The 20,903-nt window shown below is 36.9% G+C and overlaps 1 protein-coding gene across 2 annotated transcripts in view; it reads right to left on the bottom strand.

Annotated features, from left to right (window-relative positions):
• The window catches only part of SYNE1 (spectrin repeat containing nuclear envelope protein 1), a 593,153-nt gene that overhangs the window by 51,810 nt on the left and 520,440 nt on the right, over positions 1 to 20,903 (bottom strand). Inside the window, exons 127-128 of one of the 2 annotated variants that reach the window (XM_036766002.1) lie at positions 11,273 to 11,431; positions 10,239 to 10,405 (exon numbers count right to left, since the gene is read on the bottom strand). In XM_036766002.1, the coding sequence (XP_036621897.1) occupies positions 10,239 to 10,405; positions 11,273 to 11,431 (326 nt within the window). Of the gene's footprint in view, positions 1 to 1,822; positions 2,050 to 10,238; positions 10,406 to 11,272; positions 11,432 to 20,903 lie in introns of those variants that run through there. The other variant, XM_036765999.1, reaches the window with a different exon arrangement.

Raw genomic sequence — 20,903 nt, 5'->3', positions numbered from 1 at the left:
GCTCCCTTTCTGTCAAAGATACTCTTTCTTTACTCAGGTATCAGAAAATTCCTAGCTTTTTTTAAAGTACATTTCAGAAATCATTTTTTTGCACGAGGTCTTTCCTTAGCCTTTCCAATTACTAAAGAAATTGTAAATTATATACAGAGTTGTACCAAGAATCTGTTTCTCTGAGAAGTTGTATTGCTCAAGTGGAGTATAATCTTCTTGAGGATAAGGGATATTACACTGATTCTTGATAGCTCAACTCTGCATGAAAGCTATTGTCAGTCTAGTTAGCATGCAAGTTGTCAGGGGCATCACGGTACTGAAACACTTGTTCACAGGGTCTTTTAGGGACACACTCCTCTTTAAAACAAACACGAGTCTAGGGAATACAACAATGACATACATATATATGCACATACATACAAACATACATAATGCATACCTGCTAAAAGGGTTCTTTCTTTACACTCAATTCAAGCCTGTGTTACTATTGATGGCATAATACATTCAGTTTTAGGGGGAAATGTCTTATCAAATTTCCTCCAAGTTTATAACTTCTTTAATTCCAGGACAGATGTTATTTTTAATATAAAGGTAGACCTCACATTTACTTTTCCATGCTTTTATAAAGCAAATTCTTTTAAAAATGTATCAAGTGTTTTCACCTGCATATCAGACTAAGAAGTTTGGAGGACATTCCTTGTGGTGGCATCTGGGATTACAATCAAAATAGATACTTAGAGATGTCTTACAGCTCAGTAAATTTAGCAAGTCTGATAAATCCATAAGCCCCTTATAGCTTGCTTATAGCCATCCTCTCATAGTCCCAAGTATCACTTGGGGGCTTGGTCTTCCTTAGGAAGGAAAATATTGTTATTAAGTCAGTTCTCTAGTTTGCTAACATGTCCACATTTTAAAAAGTGCACATAGCTATCAATATTCATCACTTTTCTTAAGTGCAAAATTTTGAAGTTGTTAAGATTTTATCATTTTGAAAAGGAAAATTTTATGTGTATATATATATATGTTTTCTCTTTAGTTTGTAAATAAAGATAGGAAATTCAAATGTTACTGCATTATGTTTACTAATACAATTTAGAAATTTCTAATTTGAGATGGCATGTTAAAATAGAAAAAGTGTTTTTATAGAGACTCAAAACAAAGAGATTGAACAAATCATAAACATTTGTACAATGTTATGTGATTATTTAATTCTTTATATTATTTATTCAACCCAGATTAATTAAAAACTTTTAAAAATAGTTCATAGCATTGGATATTAGTTTAATGAGTTGTAACTTTGATGAACTTATTAAAAATATAAGATGCAACACAAACACCTATCTTCCCTCCCCCCAAAAAACCCCAATTATTTTTCCTAGCCCCTTCTCATTACCAGGAAACATGACTAGATCTGCATTTTATAGTGGCAAAAATTTTCTCATCCTTGGGTAAAGTTGGATTTCACTTTCAAGACTCTATGCTTTAAATAGTTATTAGAGCATTTTAATGAATCTTTGCTTCACGTCCAAGCCTCTCTACAATAGCTATATCCCTTACATGACACACACAGTACTGAGACAACTGAAATAACTAGTCATAATAACAGCCATTAACATTTTCACTTAGTCTCATTTCTATTAGGGATAAACTTTAAAAAAATCTGTTTTCCAGAATTACATCTATGTGGCAATCTCTTCATACCAATTATTTTCTATTAAACCTTGGCAAAAAACAATTATGGATGAATGCTAGTGTCTAGCTAGTGTCCTATAAACTATACACAGAACCATGAAAACTATGCACAATGAAAGAAACTCAAGTAGATTCCTGCCTTGTGACATCGCAGTTACAATCTGGGAGATCTGAATCCACACTGCCGTCCTCCGCCATCCTCACGGTACACAAATCCTGAAACACCACCATGAAAGCTTCCACTGCCAAAAGTAACACCATGCAGACCAAAAGCCTATAGAGATTGCACGTGTATGCTTTTTTTTTCCTTTGCAAATGTACAGAAGTATCAAAATGTTCGGTGTAGACAAATGTTGGTAGCTTCTGTCTAATGACATGAGACTGAGCAGTGACAAGTGGTCATGTTTCTAAATAAAACTTACATTCATCAACATGTGCCAGGCTTGATCTCCTGGAATGTAGGCCACGAGTATAAGAAAAAAAAAAGGCTCAGTGTAATCTGCAAGCAGTGGGAGCCTTACAGCCCAAAGGAAAGATAGATATGAAAGATAATGCTTACAGACTAGCATGGCTTCTTGATTATCAAGAATTTCCTTTTTTTATGTTTTTTTATAAATTAGGGAAAGCTATTTGAAAAGGAAACCACCCAAATACAAAGAGGGTAAGAAAAAAGAAAATTAGAGTAGACGGCAAGTAGTGTCTGCTTATTTTCTCTCTTGTTTACAACATCTGTGAAAAGGGATGGGGCTGGGAGCCAGCTCCAACAGGCTCTCCAGAGTTGGGCTGATTGTTAAATTTTCAGTGTGAGCATTCACACCTGGGAAATTGGCAAACCCTAAAAATCAGGGCTTGATTTGTGTTTGATTGATTGTCTAGACTTAAAGAAGTGGTGGGGGAAATGTTAATAATTCAGACTAAATTAAACATTTTTTCTTGCATTTTTTTTCCTGGAAGGCTAGTTAAACATTTACTAGCAAACCACTGGAGGAGTGTGGGGGCCAAGCTACAAGAGGGAGAACCAGGAAAATAGTGGAGTGGGGAGAAAACAATGGAAAGCACAAGGTCTCTGCCTTAAAAAGAATGTAGGGATAAAAATAAAGATACTGCTTTATTTTTATTTGTTCCTTTAAAATATCTTATGTCTTCTGGCTGCTTAAATTGAGAAAGACAAGTTGAAAGAATAAAATTTGGAAATTATTGGACTTGGAAGAGATCAAACAACTTAAGGCATCCGGAGTATAGCTCTAGAGCTGGAAGGAAGTTCAGAGGCCGTCTATGTCAACTCTGCTTTTTTATTAATAAGGAAACTGAAGCCTAGAGAGGTTAAGTTATTCACAAAGGTGGTCAGCATCTCCTCAACCCATACCTCAATAGTCAGTCAACAAACATTTATTAAGTACCTAGTATGTGCCAGTCACTGTGTTGAATAATGGGAATTCCAAAAAAAAAAAAGGATAGTTATTGCCTTTAAGGAGCTTATAATCTAAGGAGGGGAAGACAACAAAAGGAAGCTGAAAAATGGATGAGGTGGGAAGGAAGGGATGTACCTTAATAATGATCATGCACCCTTGGCCTGAGACCTCTAAGGCAAAACTAACAGCCTTAATCATCAAACTATTTACTCAATCACAGTAAATGACTAGCACTGTGAGAAATCCTGAAACATGGGGCCATTGAGAAAAGTGAGAGCTAAATGAAAATGACATATATAAACTTCTTGAGATTTCTTAGAAATAAAAAGAGAGTTTTTAGGAGGAAATGTGCTTGGCAAATATATAGAATTATAAAGAATATTTCTCTTTGTGCAATGAATATTTTCCTGAAAAGTTATATGCAAATCGAATAATTTTTCAACTGTCTAGGAGAAATTTTTATGTAAAGGAATTCTATTGTGAATTATTTTTCACAGCATGGAAGAAGATTTCTAATTTCTTTACAGAAAACTAGAATTTCATATACTGTTTTTGTTTAAAGTGGATGTCCAAGACAGATTTTTTTTTTAATTTCTGTTTTGATAGATTTTATTATTTTCCTTTGCACTTTCCAATTTTAAAAATCCATTCGTTCATCTATTTATTTTATTGCCATTTTTCTGGATTTAAAATTTTCCATTTTCAACTAATACTAGCTTCAAGTAAATTTTAAAATCTAATATTTTCAAAAATCACTAATCCCAGCATTAAAACTAATTTCCAGAAGTCACTAATTCTGATACTTTTTTTCTTGAATTTTTGACAAGTAGTCATGATTTGTTGTTTTTGTTCAGTTATTTCAGTCATTTCAGATTCTTTGTGACCCCATTTGGGGTTTTCTGGACAAAGATACTGGACTGGTTTGCCATTTTCTTCCCCAGTTCATTTGACAGATAAGGAAACTGAGGCAAACAGTTAAGTGACTTGGCCAGGGTCACACATCTAGTAAAGTGTCTGAGGCTGGATTTGAACTCAGGAAGACTCCTCTTCCTGACTCCAGACACAGTACTTTATCCACTGTACCAGCTAGCTGCCCATAAATAGTCATGATGCCTCCACTTGAAGGTTCACAAGAGATACCATCTTGCTTGGCAGCCCACTTCACCTTGTCCTGAAGTCTTTTTTTCCTTTTGAGCTGAAATCTGATATTCTATAACATGTAACCAATTACTTTCTCTGTAATTTCTTTAAAAGCTTCTCCCAACTAAAAATGGCCATTTATTTTAAAACTGATTTTGGGGTTTTTTTTGTCATTATTACTTTTTCTTATCTTTGTCATTAGCAAAATGATTCACCCTACTGGTATTTCTTCTCAATTGTCTATGTAGAGAAGTAAGGCATAGTAGAAAAAATAATGATTTTAGCATGGGGGTACCCGAGTTGCAGTCTTGCTTTTGCCACTTGGGATTACAGTGTAAAAGCTGGAAAGGATGCTAGAGGTCAATGAATATAACCCTCTTAATTGACAGATTAGAAAATTATAGAATAAATAGGTTCTCTGACTTCAAATATAATTAATTTCCTTCCATATCACATCCCCACTTTACTAGTTGTGTGACCACACACAAACCACTTAATCTATGCTTCAGTATATATAAAGGGAAATAACATAACCAGTGTTGCCTGCTTTAAATATTGCTGTAAGGGAAGTGCTTTGTAAACCTTACAGGGCTACATAAATATGAATTTTTATTTTTTTCCATATTTTAATTGTATTCTTATGAACTAGAATTGTGACATTTTAAATCTATTCTATATCTCTTGGTTTACTTTCATTAAGTCTTTTTTGGGTTTCAACAATTAGAACTATATGTACACAGCAGTCCAGGTATAGATGCTGAAAATGAAATAGTATACTGACATTGTTTAAAGCACAGTGGGATGAAGAGTCACAGGATAACAGATTCAGAACTGGAAGACATCTTAAAGGTCATGGATGACTAACCAACTCATCTGACAGATGAGGAAATTGAGGCTCAGATGTGATATTAGCTGGGACTTAAAAGAAGCCAGGGAAGTCAGTTGGTAGATTTCAGGAGGGAGAAAATGCCTAAGAAAATGCCCAGAATTGAGAGATTGTAGTTTTTTGTTTGAAGAACCAAAAAAAAGGCATAGTGTTATTGGATTCAAGAGTACATGGCTGTGATTAAGGTGTTAAGACTGAAAAGGAGGAAGGGGATAGGTTATGAAGGACTTTGAATACTGAACAGAATATTTTGTATTCTGTTCTGGAGACAACAGGGAGCTTTATCAAGTAGAGTGTGTGTGTGTGACGTGGCTGGATCTGCATTTTAGAAAATCACTAGTTGCTGGATAGAAGATACCTTGGAGTGGGGATACACTTGGGCAGACCCACCAGCAGGCTATTGTAATAATCTAGGAACAAGGTGATGAGGGCCTGCACCAGAGTGGAGGCAGTATCGGAGAACAGAAAGGGACATATTTGAGAGATGCTGCCAAGATAAAATTGACAGACCTTGGCAACAGATCGGATTGGGGGAAGGAATGATGAGAAATAGTGAAGAGTAGAGTATGAATTCTAGGTTACAAGCCTGAGGGACTGGGAGGATGTGTTGTCTTCTATCGTAACAGGCAAGGTAGGAGAGAAGGAGGGTTTTGAGGGAAAGACAATGACTTCAGTTTTGGACATGTTGGGTTTAAGATGTCTAATAAACATTCAGTTTGAGATGTCTGAAAGGCAGTTGGAGATTGGATACCAGGAGAGGAGCTGGGGCAGGACAGGTAGATCTGAGAATTGTTGATGATTAAACAACTGGGCAAGTCACAACCTCTTCCTCAGCTAACTCAACAGTAAAATGAAGATGGTAGTAGCATTTACCTCACAAGTTTATTGTGAGCATCAGATTTGATAATATTTATGGAACATTTAGCATAATTGCTGACACATAGTAGGCACTTTATAAATGCTTGTTTCCCCTCTCCCCTCCCCTTTAAGAGCAACTCTTGCTCAAGGTCTCAGCTCAAACTTGAATACTCAAGTCAGTAACAAAAATCTTCTGTTGTTTTGATACTTCCCTTTGAAACTACTGAAATTCTTCTGATACTATGGCTAGCTTGTTTGGTTAGCTACTTCTCTTCTTCAATTAAAGATTTTTTCACCTCAGGGTACAGTTAATCTTGTTCACGCTTCACATTCATTGGTTGATTCTGTAACCCAATCAAAGCTTTGGGCCCTTCTCAGTTGATGAAGGTCTCTGGCTCTAGACTTTCTGGTTAATTGAGGTGGGGGGAGGTGGAATTTCACCCACTACAAAAACTATAAATTATTGGGGGGGAAGGGACTCCTCCCCCAGTTTGTATCTTTATCCCCAGGGTTTACTTAGCACTGTGCTTGACATGTAGTAAATGATCTGTATTCATTCATTATAACTCAGGTCTCCTGACTCAATCCAATGTTCTTTCTACTATCTACGCTAGGTCATAATTCTGGTTGCTAGGAGAAATCTTTCAAGTGAATGGATAACAACAAATGTCCTTGAGTCATTAATGTTGGAACTATTGTAACCTGATGTGAACAGAGCTTTCAAAGCATTCATAACAGAAATTATACAAAAGATTACAATCCTACGTTACTGATTTAGTTCTGGGTTTGACAAGTTGGAGGAGAGAAGAGTAGTGGCAGCTGAAATCAACAAGGTCCAACAAGTTCGAAGAAATGGGTCATGCACAAGCCTGCATTATAAACAAGCAGACTGTATGCAGCTGAAGATGCTACAGATACTGTGCAGCTGAAAACTATTACTGGATATTGCTTCTCAGCCAATACACTGTCTAATGATGCTCTGATAGACAAGGAAATGGAAAAACAAATTTATAAGGTCAACATGTCCTTTGGGAAGTTGTTTAGAAAAAAAAAATGGATCTAATGAGACATTAAAGCCTAAAACCAACTAACCATCTACAGGCTGCTTTTCAATTTGGCATCTGATAATTAGAAAAAGGGCGACTTTTTTGAATAAAAGTAATAGAAAAAATTATGAGCATAAGAAGCAGAGAAAATAACCCCTCCAAAGCAAAAGAAACCAAACCCCTCTAAGTCAAAAATAATCCCAAAATAAAATACCCTTCTAGCCCCCAAGTCCACAAAAATTTCACATTTGAAAAAAAAACACATTACAGATTCCAAATCACTTTCTATATACCCCCATACATAGGTAGTATTAGATATTACATATAATATTAATTCTGTGGAGGTGGGGTGAATTGACCAATAATTTCATTAGCATAGAAAACTCCCTATGAAGCAAATGCTTTTTATGAAAACTGATCAGAAACTCCTGATAAAGTCTTACAGAGCTGCCAGGAGCACTGGGAGATTAAGTGAGTTACCCAGAGTCCCAAAGCCATTGGGAATCAGAGAGGGGACTTGAATTCAGGTTTTCCTGATTCCAAGGCTGGTTCTCTATTTGCTAAGCCATTCTCCCCTCCTCACCCCCATTTTACAGATAAGGAAACTGACTTGGAGAGGGACAAGGTGATTGGGTAAGATCACACAGCAAGTAAATGTTATAATCATGACTCAAATCCAAGTTTTCTGATTCCAGCTCATTCTACTGTCTCTTAAAATGAGGGGTGGGTGGTTTTTTTTTTTAAGGTAGGGAACATACAAAAAATATCATAGCAAGTTTTAGAATATATGGTGGATGTTTTATAAACCTATTCACATTTGGCAATTTATCTTTTATTTTAAAAAACTAGGGAAATATTTGAAATTTCTATACCAAATGCTCAGGAAGGTCTATATTTATATAAAAATTCTTTTGAAGTGAAATCAGTAAACCTAATTTTGGCTTGATGTTAATACCTATAGGACATTTTAAGTTGATCATCTAAATGCTTACGCTTTTCCACAGTGTATCTTCTTTTTCAAAATGTCTTAAGCCAATGGTATTAAGGAATTTTTACTGTCATCAATGGGTTATTCTAAAATACTATAAAATCTAATCTTTCTTATCTAGATCTAGAAAAAATCCAACATTTGCAAATGTGCATATGTTTCAGCTCCTCCAATGGGAAGGAGTATTCTGTAGAATGTCTTCAGAATTTATCCTTCTGAAAGAAGTTTATTTCCGTTTAAATACAAAGGAAATAAAGCTAAAATAGTAAATTTTAAATTCTTAATTGGGATTATATATATCCAAAGTAAGCAGAGGTAACCCCAAAGTAAGCAGAGTAATAGAAATAACATACATCATAATGAAACCAAATTGTGGCTACCTTTTTCAAGGATCTCTTAAGCAATCTTGAATTACAAGGGTATTAAAACAAATAACCAAAAACCCTCAGGGGATGACATGCATTATGCCTTTTTGCCTTCCTATTCAGTGAAACCAAGAAAATCCTAATCATCTCCTCACCTACCTCCAAATTTGGGCATCCTTTTATAAATGAAAGAGTTGTACAACTCCTTTGCAAATAATACATTTTGGATGTCATTGAACTCAGTGACCTTCTGATAGGCTATGAAATGCTTGGATGCTCTGTGATCAGGTCTTCACTTGAACATGGGTTGTGGCAGAAGATTAATGAATAATGGAGCTCAGATCAGAAATAGGGTTATAAGACAGTTCTGACGCCGTTGGGAATTAGAGAAAGGAATTATTACCATTCAAATCCTCTCCTCCCTTGTGAGTTTAATATTATTCAACTCACATCAATATCTGCCTAACAGTTGCCTTCAGACAATCCCTTATCATTAGCATTACTGCAATTATTATCATAATTGCTTGTTCATCTCCTAAAATCATATCAAATGCTACACGCCTCCAAAAAAATTGGGGGGAGGAGGAGGAGGAGGAGTGAAGGGTGGGCTCATCACTTTTAGGAAAAAGAACACTGGGGATTAGACCCAGTAAGGGTGGGGAACCTGCAGCCTCAAGGCCACATGTGTCCTTCTAGGTCCTTGGGTATAGCCTTTCGACTGAATCCGGACTTCATAGAACAAATCCCCTTAATAAAAGGATTTGTTCTGTAAAACTTGGGCTCAGTCAAAAGGCTGTACCCAAGGACCTAGAAGGCCACATGTGGCCTAGAGGCTGCAGGTTCACCACCCCTGGGTTAGAGCCTTAGCTCTGATACTTCTTGGAGCAAGTCACTATAATGCCTTGAATATGCCTCTATATTTATGGTGCACATATTTACACATGTACTTATTATCTCCCTTATTAGAACATAAACTCTTCATGAATATGGATTGCTTTATTCTTTGGACTTGTATTCCCAGCACCTGATACAATTCCTGGCATAATGTAAGTGCTTAACAAATACTTACCAACGGATTTATCTGTAAAATGGGTATAAATATGCTTGTACAGTGCAATGTTCTGTCAACATTAAAGTGCCATGCAAATGTGAGCTATTAAAATTAATATTATCACAATAATTACACTTTATCTTTCTCTGAACCATTATGCAGAACTATATAATTAACAGAATGTTTAACATAAAAGGGCAACTGTTAATTAGTCAAAACTGCTCCAGATTAATAGTAACAATGATAAGCTTGCACACATTGCAGTGGCATTTTATGAATTTGATCAACATTCTTTACAAAGCAGAGACTAGATAAAAAAATTCTTCTCTCTTGTCCATAGTGTCCTTATGTTCTTTTTTTTTTTTTTTGAGGGGAGAAGCCAGGGCAATTGGGGTTAAGCACCTTGCCCAACGTCACACAGCTAGTGTGTCAAGTGTCTGAGGCCGGACTTGAACTCAGGTCCTCCTGACTCCAGGGCTGGCGCTCTATTCACTGTGCCACCTAGCTGCCCCATCCTTATGTTCTAAAAGAGATTTTTCAGGTACATCTTCTGACCCAGAAGTAAACAAGTAAATCACTCTTAGATATGTATTCTGGGAAGGCTGATCAACAGCTTCTTCATTTAATGTAATTATCATTAGGCTTATTGAGTTAAGCTAATGAAATTAACTTTTGAAAGAAACTTTAGACTAAAAGCATGGAATAAGGAAGTAAAGAAAGGAATCTATGTGTTATATTCAGAGAAAACATTTTCTTTCTCACTTGGTGCATGCAAACTCCAATGAAGGCAATAGGAACATCCTTTTTACCTGGCTGCAATCAGATCCAAGAGATGTTGCCACCTGTCATTGACCTTTCCTAGCTTGTACTCTATCTCTGATGCTTTGCTTTCATGGCTAGCTTTTGCGAGTCGTTCTCCCATTTGCTGTAGTTGGATTTTGTTCTCTTCAGCAACTGCAATTTCCTCCTGATAATCCTGAATAATAAACAACAGTCATGGTCAGGAGGCTTATTTTTAGTGCATTCACCTATGCACTACTAGAAAAAAAATTCAATTTTATAGTGTTTATTTGGGATTAATTTTATTTACCAGCACTTCCACATGAATATCAGTTCTTATGAGTAAAAAGTTACTTTATTTGTAAATGAAATTATATATGTCCATGGGTAGGGGTTATAGAATGCTTAAAAACCTTTTGTTTTGAGTTTTTATTCATCTGAACATGGTTAATGTATCATTTAATATAATGGGCTAATTTGTGAGAATTATTATAAAAAGACTCCCAATAGAGGATAGAGAACACAGAGTCCTATTGTGCTTCATGACACGAGACACTGGTCCACTGCTGTACATTAGGGAATCACTGTGCAAAAGTTTAAATGATGGTTATAACGGGCAAATTAGCCAAGTGTTTTGTCATTTGTTTCATTTACTACATAACTATTTATTAAATGAGAATGAGGGATAACACACAGACAGCCCATGTGTTTTCACTGGTTTCCTAAAATAGAGGAAAGTCTCCAGTGTATTCAATAAAGACTCCATGGAGGATATGTAGAAATAAATAGACAATAATCAAACAAGGTGAAAGGGGGTGTTTGATGGCAATGTGTATAGTTGTTGGGGAGTGCAAACAACATGGCCATGATATGAAATTGAACCCCGGGGAAAAGAAATCCCTACAAGGATCTAGAATGACTCTAATATTTCATAGCCAGCCTTCATGCCAGAGACTTCTTTTGCTAGAAACTCGTATGTAGACTAAGAATCCAGGTAGTTCCTTGGAACAATATGTATAAGTAAAATGAAACCTTAAGACATCAAAAGCTAAATATTCCATACCTTCTTAAGCTTCTCTATCATTTCTTCAATGAGGATGTCTCCATTTTGAGAAACTTTGCTTTCCATTTGAGTTAACCATTCACAAAGCTCTTTGTTCTTCTCACTGAAGATAGCCCATTCATTCAATCTCTCATTTACCTGTTGCTGACGTAAAGATACCTGCCGGTGTTGGAATGTGAAGAACAATGAAGAGGAAAATGGAGAGGGGAAGAGGAAGCAAGAGAAGGACAGAGGAAGAGAGAGACAAAGAGACATAGGCAGACACACACACACAAACGCACAGAGAGAGAGAGAGAGAGAGAATTGTTCAGTAAAAATTGAAATTACGATGGATTCATAGCATACAGAATCTAATGTGGTTTTGTGCATGGGGTAAAGTGTGCTGTAAGAACTTTGAAACAGTCCTATACTGAATTAAGGTCTGGGTTCTAGTATTGGCCAGAGCAGTTAAGTTGTGCACTGGGTACTGGGCTTGGAGTCAGGAAGATTCCTCAAATTTGGCCTCAGACACTTACTAGTTGTGTGACACTGGCTAAGTTACTTAACTCTGTTTGCCTCAGTTTCCTCATCTGTGAAATGAGCTGGAGAAGGAAATGGCAAACCACTGCAGTATCTCTGCCAAGAAAACCCCAAACTGGGTCACAAAGAGTTAGACATGACTAAAAACCCTGCCAAAAACCAAAACAACCATCTAGTACTGGCTGTCCCACCAACTTCTTGTGTGATCTTGGTCAAATCATTTTACCTCTTTAGGTTTCAGTTTCTTCAATAAAAAAAAAAAACGAGAAGACAGGATTAGATGATCTTTAAGGTCTTTTCCAACTCAAAAAGTCAGCGACTATATTCTTTTCACAATCCCAGTACCACAAATTTAAAACTGTAATGGTTTTTAGAGGTCGACTAGTACATTCCCCTTATTTTACACATGAAATTAAGGAACTTGCTCAAGATGACACAGAGGGGAAAGGAAAGGTCTGAGATTCGAATCCAAATCTTTTTTTTTTAAATTTATTTAATTTATTTAATATTTTTAGTTTTCAGCATTGATTTTCACAAGAGTTTGAATAACAAATTTTCTCCCCATTTCTACTCTCCCCCCCGCCCCACTCCAAGATGGCATATATTCTGGTCGCCCCACTCCCCCCCATCCCCTTTTCCCTTACTTTCTTGTAGGGCAAGATAGCTTTCTATGCCCCGTTGCCTGTATATCTTATTTCGTAGTTGCATGCAAAAACTTTTTTTTGAACATCTGTTTTTAAAACTTTGAGTTCCAAATTCTCTCCCCTCTTCCCTCCCTAAGGAGGCAAGCAATTCAACATAGGCCACATGTGTATCATTATGTAAAACCCTTCCATAATACTCATGTTGTGAAAGACTAACTATATTTTGCTCCTTCCTATCCTATCCCCCTTTATTCAACTTTCTCCCTTGACCCTGTCCTCCCCCCCATCTGCCCTCTCTTCTATCATCTCCGCATTTTATCCCCTTCCCCCTACTTTCCTGTGGGGTAAGACACCCAATTGAGTGTGTATGTTATTCCTTCCTCAGGTCAAATCCGACGAGAGCAAGATTCACTCATTCCCCCTCATCTGACCCTTCTTCCCTTCCTAAAGAACTTCTTTTTCTTGTCACTTTTATGTGAGATAGTTTACCCCATTCTATCTCTCCCTTTCTCCCTCTCTCAATATATTCCTCTCTCATCCCTTAATTTGATTTTTTTTTAGATATCATCCCTTCATATTCAACTCACCCTGTGCCCTCTGTCTGTATATATATGTATATATGTATATTCCCTTCAGCTACCCTAATACTGAGGGCTCATGAATTACACACATCATCTTTCCATGTAGGAATGTAAACAAAACAGTTCAACTTTAGTAAGTCCCTTATGATTTCTCTTTCTTGTTTACCTTTTCATGCTTCTCTTGATTCTTGTGTTTGAAAGTCAAATTTTCTATTCAGCTCCGGTCTTTTCACTGAGAAAGCTTGAAAGTCCTCTATTTTATTGAAAATCCGTATTTTGCCTTGGAGCATGATACTCAGTTTTGCTGGGTAGGTAATTCTTGGTTTTAATCCTAGCTCCATTGACCTTTGGAATATCATATTCCAAGTCCTTTGATACCTTAGTGTAGAAGATGCTAGATCTTGTATTATCCTGATTGCGTTTCCACAATACTCAAATTGTTTCTTTCTGGCTGCTTGCAATATTTCTCCTTGATCTGGGAGCTCTGGAATTTGGCAACAATGTTCCTAGTAGTTTTCTTTTTGGGATCTTTTTCAGGAGGCGATCAGTGGATTCTTTCAATTTCTATTTTACCCTCTCTGGTTCTGGAATATCAGGGCAGTTCTCCTTGATAATTTCTTGAAAGATGATATCTAGGATCTTTTTTTGATCATGGCTTTCAGGTAGTCCAATAATTTTTAAATTATCTCTCCTGGACCTATTTTCCAGGTCAGTGGTTTTTCCCAATGAGATATTTCACATTGTCTTTCATATTTTCATTCCTTTGGTTCTGTTTTATAATATCTTGATTTCTTATAAAGTTACTAGCTTCCACTTGCTCCAATCTAATTTTTAAGGTGGTATTTTCTTCAGTGGTCTTTTGGATCTCCTTTTCCATTTGGGTAATTCTGCCTTTCAAGGCATTCTTCTCCTCATTGGCTTTTTGGAGCTCTTTTGCCATTGAGGTGTTATTTTCTTCAGTATTTTTTGGGTCTCCTTTAGCCAGTCCTTGACTTGTTTTTCATGGTTTTTTCATATCACTCTCATTTCTCTTCCCAATTTTTCCTCTACTTCTCTAACTTGCTTTTCCAAATCCTATTTGAGCTCTTCCATGACCTGAGACCAGTTCATGTTTTTCTTGGAGGCTTTTGATGTAGGCTCTTTGACTTTGTTGACTTCTTCTGGCTGTATGTTTTGGTCTTCTTTGTCACCAAAGAAAGATCCCAAAGTCTGAGTCTAAATCCGAGTGCGTTTTCACTGCCTGGCCATGTTCCCAGCCAACTTACTTGACCCTTGAGTTTTTCATTGGGGTATGACTGCTTGTATAGAGTCTTTGTCCCAAGCTTGAGAGGCCGCGCTATTGTTTTCAGATCTATTTCTACACTGCAAGCTCTGCCGCACCAGCACTTCTCCCCCAAGAACTGCCAACCCAGACCAGACTCAGATCTTAGCTGGCTCTGTACTCCTGGTATGATCTACCACTTAATTCCTCCCACCAGATGGGCCTGGGGCCTGAAGCAACTGCAGCTGTAGCTCTGGAAGCAGCCTCAGAGCTGCACCATCTCTGCCACCCCCGGGGGTGGTGACCGAACCAAGAATTCCTTTCACTCTGTCCCCCGCAGTTTTTCCCACTAACCTCTTTTGTCTTTGGTGTTTGTGGGTTGAGAAGTCTGGTAACTGCCACAGCTCACTGATTCAGGGAGCTAGGGCCTGTTCTGCCTGACTCCCGGTATGGTTGGTCCAGGTGTGGCTCACACCAGGCTCTGCTCTACTCCACTCCCAGTTCTGTGCTATAGACCTTACCCCACAACCATCCAGGCTATCCTGGGCTGGAGCCCTGCTTCCCTCGGCTATTTCGTGGGTTGTGCGGTTCTAGAATTTGTTGAGAGCCATTTTTTATAGGTGTTTGGAGGGACCTGGGGGGGAAGCTCATGCCCTGAATCCAAATCTTCTAATTCCAAATACTGTTCTCCTTCCATTTTTTATCATGAATATCCTAAGGATATCAAAGGATAAGAATACCCAAAAGCATGAACAGAATAGCTGGCTTCCTACATGGCAATTTAAGTGTCCACTAGAAGACCCTGATTAAAAAATAAAAATTCCTCAACTTTGTCTGAGCTAACAACATAACTTCCGGTTTTAGGACTACATTATTCTTCCTATAGACTACTGTAATAATTTTTTAACTGGTCCTCTTACCTTTAGACTATTCATGTTCCAATCATTCTTTATTTCACTATCTGTCATCCTCTCAACACACCACAATGATAAAGTCAATGTTTTACTAAAATGATCTTCAGTGTTTCCCTATTGTTAGGCTAACAAAGTTAAATACCTGATCACGACATACAAGGTCCCCCAAAATGTTTCCAATGTAACTTTGCAACCTTATCTCCTACTCATGTACTCTGTGTTCATGCCAAACTTTACTAGGCAACTAGGTGGTATAGTAGATGGAGCACTGGATCTGTAATCAGGTACACAGGAGTTCAAATTCAGATTGAGACACTTTTTGTGTGATCCTGGGCAAATTCACTTAACCTTTTGTCTGCCTCAGTTTCCACACCTGTAAAATGGGGATAATAACAGCAACTACCTCCCAAGGTTGTTATGAGGATCAAATGAAATATCTAGGAGGCACTTTGCAAACCTTAAAACACTATATAAATTACTATTACTACTTGCTGTCATCCTCATTCTACTATTCTTATTCTATTATTCTCTTTATGATGTTGCTTATTTCATCCTTTGAATATACTTCAAAAACACTGCCTCTCCACGCCCCTGATATTCCCCTACTTTCCTTAAGAATTGATTAAGGTGACATTTCCACTATGAAGTCTTGTCATCTTCATGTATATTTCTCTCTTTCAAAGGCAAACGTGATTTTTTCACTACTCAATTAACTCATAGCACGTTGCAAGATTTTCTCCTTTGTACTTATCTCACGCTCCTTTGTATCACAGTTGTATATGTCTTTCTCCTTCTCGCTTCCCATTCCCTAAGAATATAGCAAGTTCCTTAAGAGCATGATTTTTGCTCTATGTATCTTTTTAAATCTAGCACACAGCACATTCCTCAAATATAAACTTTCATTCATTTATTCCTTTGTATTAAAAACTTCTCTTTTTTCAAAGTGATCTTTAAAAATTTAAATACTCTTCAAAGGGATAAAATTTTAAGTCATTAATACTGGAAGATGTATTATATCAGATGTCTTTCATAAAGTATGAAAATAATAGATGCTTGGGTAGTGAAATGACATAAAGTGGAGGTGGGGGCAGTAAGACAAACTTTGTTTATTCTGAGACTTTACGTAGGAAAGTTCCCATTGAAACCCAGAGCTATTTGATGTTACTAGGGATGTGAAACTTTGATATTACTGAATATTTTGAATATTCCAGGATATACTTTCTTAGGAGCAGAATATACAGCTTCATGTTTAGCTGGGAAGGTCCTCTAGGTCAAAATATCTCCACTATCACTTGTTAGTGGTGACAGAAATTCCTCCATTAAAGATTTATTTTCTTGGCTTAAGTGCGCTTTCTCCTTTTAGTGTCCTTTTAAAATGTAAATGCTTCTGTGAAGGGTGGATCATTAAGTCACTACTTTAATGTGAATTATGTCTTTTAAATTAGTTTCATCTGTGAAAGGGGAGGCATGAAAGGATTTGGTATTATGGGCAGAAGAGTCCTAAAAAAAGGAAAAGGCACGGGAAAGGGACATGGAAGGGTACTGAAGATGAACTCTGTCTATTTCATACTTCTTTCCCAGTTTATTTTATTAACAGCATTTCATTTTTTCCCAATTATATATCAAGACAATTTTTAGCATTCAAGATTTTGAATTCCAAATTTTTCTCTCTCGTTCTCTCCCCTTTTCCTAAAATGGTAGGCTATTTAATATAGATTATACACGTGCTATCATGTAAAACATTTCCATATTAGTCACAGTTCTCAAAGAAGAAACAGATCAAAAGAAAAAAATATGTAAAAGAATAAAATAAGTGAAAAAAAGTGTGCTTCAATCTGCATTCAGAGTCTACCAGTTCTTTATCTGGATATGGATGGCATTTTCCTTCATGAGTCCTTTGTACTTGGATCATTGTGCTGCTGAAAGGAGCTGAGTCATTCATACCTGATCATCACACAATGTTGATGATACTATGTACAATGTTTTCCAGGTTCTGCCCATTTCACTTTCCATCAGTTCATTTAAGTTTTTCCAGGTTTTTCTGAAATCTGTTCATTTCTTATTGCACAATAGTATTCCATTACATTCGTATACCACACCTTGTTCAGCTATTTCCCAATTGATGGGCATCCCCTCAATTTCCAATATTTTGCCACCACAGAAAGGGTTGCTATAAATATTTTTGCATATGTAGGTCCATTTCCTTTTTTATGATCTCTTTGGGATATAGACCTAGAAGTGGTATTGCTGGATCAAAAGGTATGCACAATTTTATAGCCATTTGGGCATTGTGCCAAATTGTTCTCCAGAATGGTTGAATAAGTTTATCAGCACATTACTGCCACAATTGTCCCATGTCCTCTCCAACATTTATCATTTTCCTTTTTTTTTGTCATATTAGCCAGTCTGATAGGTGTGAGATAGTACCTCAGAGTTGTTTTAATTTGCATGTCTCTAATCAAAAATGATTTAGGGCTGTTCTTCATTTGCCTATAGATAGCTTTTATTTCATCTGAAAAATGCCTGTTCATACCTTTTGGCAATTCATCAATTGAGGAATGACTTGTATTCTTAAAAATTTGACTCAGTTCTCTATATATTTGAGAAATGAGGCCTTTATCAGAGATACTTGCTATAAAGATTGTTTCCCTACTTTCTGCTTTCCTTCTAATCCTGGTTGCATTGGTTTTGTTTGTGTGAAAGCCTTTTAACTTAATATAATCAAAATTATTTATTTTACATTTTGTAATGCGTTCTATCACTTATTTGGTCATGGTAACTCACTTAACTTTTCCTTAAAGAATTTGGATGCTACACCACTTAGTGAATATATGTTTAGTATTGATATTACATCAGTATCTATGGTACCTTTTAGCAATATGTAATTTCCTTCCTTCTCTCTTTTAATTAGGTCTGTTTTTGCTTTTGCTTTGAGATCAGGATTGTTACCGCTGCTTTTTTAACTTCAGCTGAAGCATAGTAGATTCTCCTCCAGCCCCTTACCTTTACTCTGTGTGTGTCTGTCTGCTTCAAGTGTGTTTCTTGTAAACCACATATTACAGGCTTCTGGTTTTTGATCCAGTCTATCTACTTACATTTTATGGAAGAATTCATCTCATTTAAATTCACAATTATGATTATTAACTGTATATTTCCCTCCATCTTATTCTTCCACTTGTTTGTCCTTTCTCCTTTGACCCTTTCCTTCCTTGACAGTGTTTTACCGCCTCCCCGGTCTGCCCTCCCTTCTGCCAACTCCTCTCCCTTTTACTTAATCTTCTGCCTTCCTACTTTTCTCTCATGTAAGATAGATTTCTATATTCAATTGATTGTGTATATCATCCCCTCTATGAGATAGTATTGATGTGAGTAAGGTTAAAGCTATGTCCATCGCCCACCCTCCCATCTTTCCCTCCACTGTAATAGATTTTTCACACCTCTTCATGTGAAATAATTTACCCCGTTCTACCTCTTCCTTCCTTCTGCACCCAGTGTACACCTCTTTCTCATCCATTAATTATTTCCTATGTTATTCCCTCAAATTCACCCTGTACCTGTACCCTCTGTCTATGTATATGTCTTCCAGTTATGTCACGAGTGGTACAAATTTTAAGAATTACAAGTATCATCTTCCTATCTAGGGATGTGAACCGTTCAGCTCCATTGGATCCCTTATGGTTTTTTTCCCCTTTTTAACTTTTTAGCCTTCTCTTGAGCCCTGACATAGGAGACCGATTTTTTTTGTTCAATTCTGGTCTTCTCCTTATGAAGGCTGACCTCCTATTTCATTGAATGATCATTATTTACTTTGAAATATTATGCTTAATTTCACCAGATAGGTGATTTTGGGTTGTAGTTCTACTCCTTTGCCTTCCAGGATATCATGTTCCATGACCTCCAGTCCTTTAATGGTAGAGCTGCTAAGTCCTGTGTAATCCTGAAAGTGGCTCCCCGATATTTGAATTCTTTCTGACCACTTGCAGTATTTTTGCCTTGACCTGATAGTTCTGTAATTTGGCTATAATGTTCCTTGGAGTTTTTATTTGGGGATCTCTTTCCTGAGGTGACTGATGGATTCTTTCAATGCCTATTTTGCCCTCTGGTTCCAAGATATCAGGGCAATTATCCTTGATAATTTCTTGAAAGATGCTATCCAGGTCCTCCTTTTGATTGAGGCTTTCAGGGAGTCTAGTGATTCTGATATAGTCTCTACCATGAGGTATTTCACATTTTCTTCTTTGTTTTTGTTCTTTTGAGTTTGATTTATTCTTGATGTCTCATAGAGTCATTAGCTTCCACTTGTCAAATTCTAACTTTTAAGGAGTTATTTCCTCAGTTAGCTTTTGTACTTTCTTTTGTATATGGACAATTATTCTTTTTAAGGAGCTGTTTTCTTCAGTGGATTTTTTGTATCTCCTTTCCCATTTGACCAATTCTACTTTTTAAGCAGTTGTTTTCTTTTTCCAAGCTGTTGACCCTTTTTTCATAATTTTATTGTATCACTCTCGTTTCTTTTCCTAATTTTTCTTCTATTTCTCTTCTATGATTCTTCAGCTCCTTTTTGAGCTCTTCCATGAGTTCATTCTGGGTTTAAGACCATTCTCCATTTTACTTTGGACTTTTGCTCATAGGTGTTTTGACACTGTTGTCCTCTTTTGAGTTTATGTCTTGGTCTTCTCTGTCAACATAATAACTTTCTATGGTCATATTGTTTTTTGTTGTTTTTTGTTTTTACTCATCTTTTTTGGTTCTGCTCTGGGGTGGAAGGGACACTGTCTCAAGCTTCTTATGCCAGGGGCTCCAGGCTTGGCTGCTTACCAGGTGCTGCTTATTCTGCCATCTTCCTTTTTCATACTTTTGCTTGCAGTTATGCCCACTGGCTCCAGAGCAGGGATTCTTAACACGTTTGTGTGTCATGGACCCATTTGGCAGTCTGATGAAGCCTATGGACCCATTCTCAGATAATGTTTTAAATGCATAAAATAAAATACATAGTTACAAAAGAAACAAATTTATATGGAAATACAGTCATCAAAGTATTTTTTTTAAATGTTCACAGACTCCAGGTTAAGAACTCCTCTCCTAACTTAACTCAGACTTTTGACAATTAACAATAGTATAGTGTAGGTTTTAGGGCACTCCAGCCTACTTCCACAGGATTGATAACCTTATTCACTTTAGAGCCTTTATTGTTAGAAGGCCCAAACAGGCAATTCAAAATAAAATAAAAAATAGAAACTATCCACATTACCTAGATTTTCTAACAGGTTGATTGTGTAACCTTCTTCTCAGTCTTCTTTGAAAGATTCTCATACATTTTCCACTGTTCTTCAAGGTTCTGTCCTGGGCCTATCATTCAGTGGTCTCTGTCTGTGTCTGTGATTTTATCACTTCTCATGTGTTCAGTTATCAACATTATCCTAATGACTACCAAATCTACATCTCTTTCTCTTGAGTTCCAGTCCCTGGTCACCAACTTCACTCCTGGACAGCTCCTACAAGACGTTCTACAGATATCTGAAACTCAACAGGTCAAAAAGGAAATACCTCTCCTTCCAAAGCCACTTGTCCTATCTTCCCTATTTCTGCCAAGAGCACTGCCATCCCCCTAGTCACTCAGGATGGTAACTTGAAGGTTGTCCATAACTGTGTCCTCTATTTTCACACCCATAGCCAATCACTTTCAGACTTGTCCATTTTTTCCTTACACCA

The sequence above is a fragment of the Trichosurus vulpecula genome, chromosome 7, assembly GCF_011100635.1.
Source record: "Trichosurus vulpecula isolate mTriVul1 chromosome 7, mTriVul1.pri, whole genome shotgun sequence".
NCBI classification, from domain to species: Eukaryota; Metazoa; Chordata; class Mammalia; order Diprotodontia; family Phalangeridae; genus Trichosurus; species Trichosurus vulpecula.
Note: the sequence above shows the minus strand (reverse complement) of the source record. Positions and strands in the feature narration are given on the sequence as shown.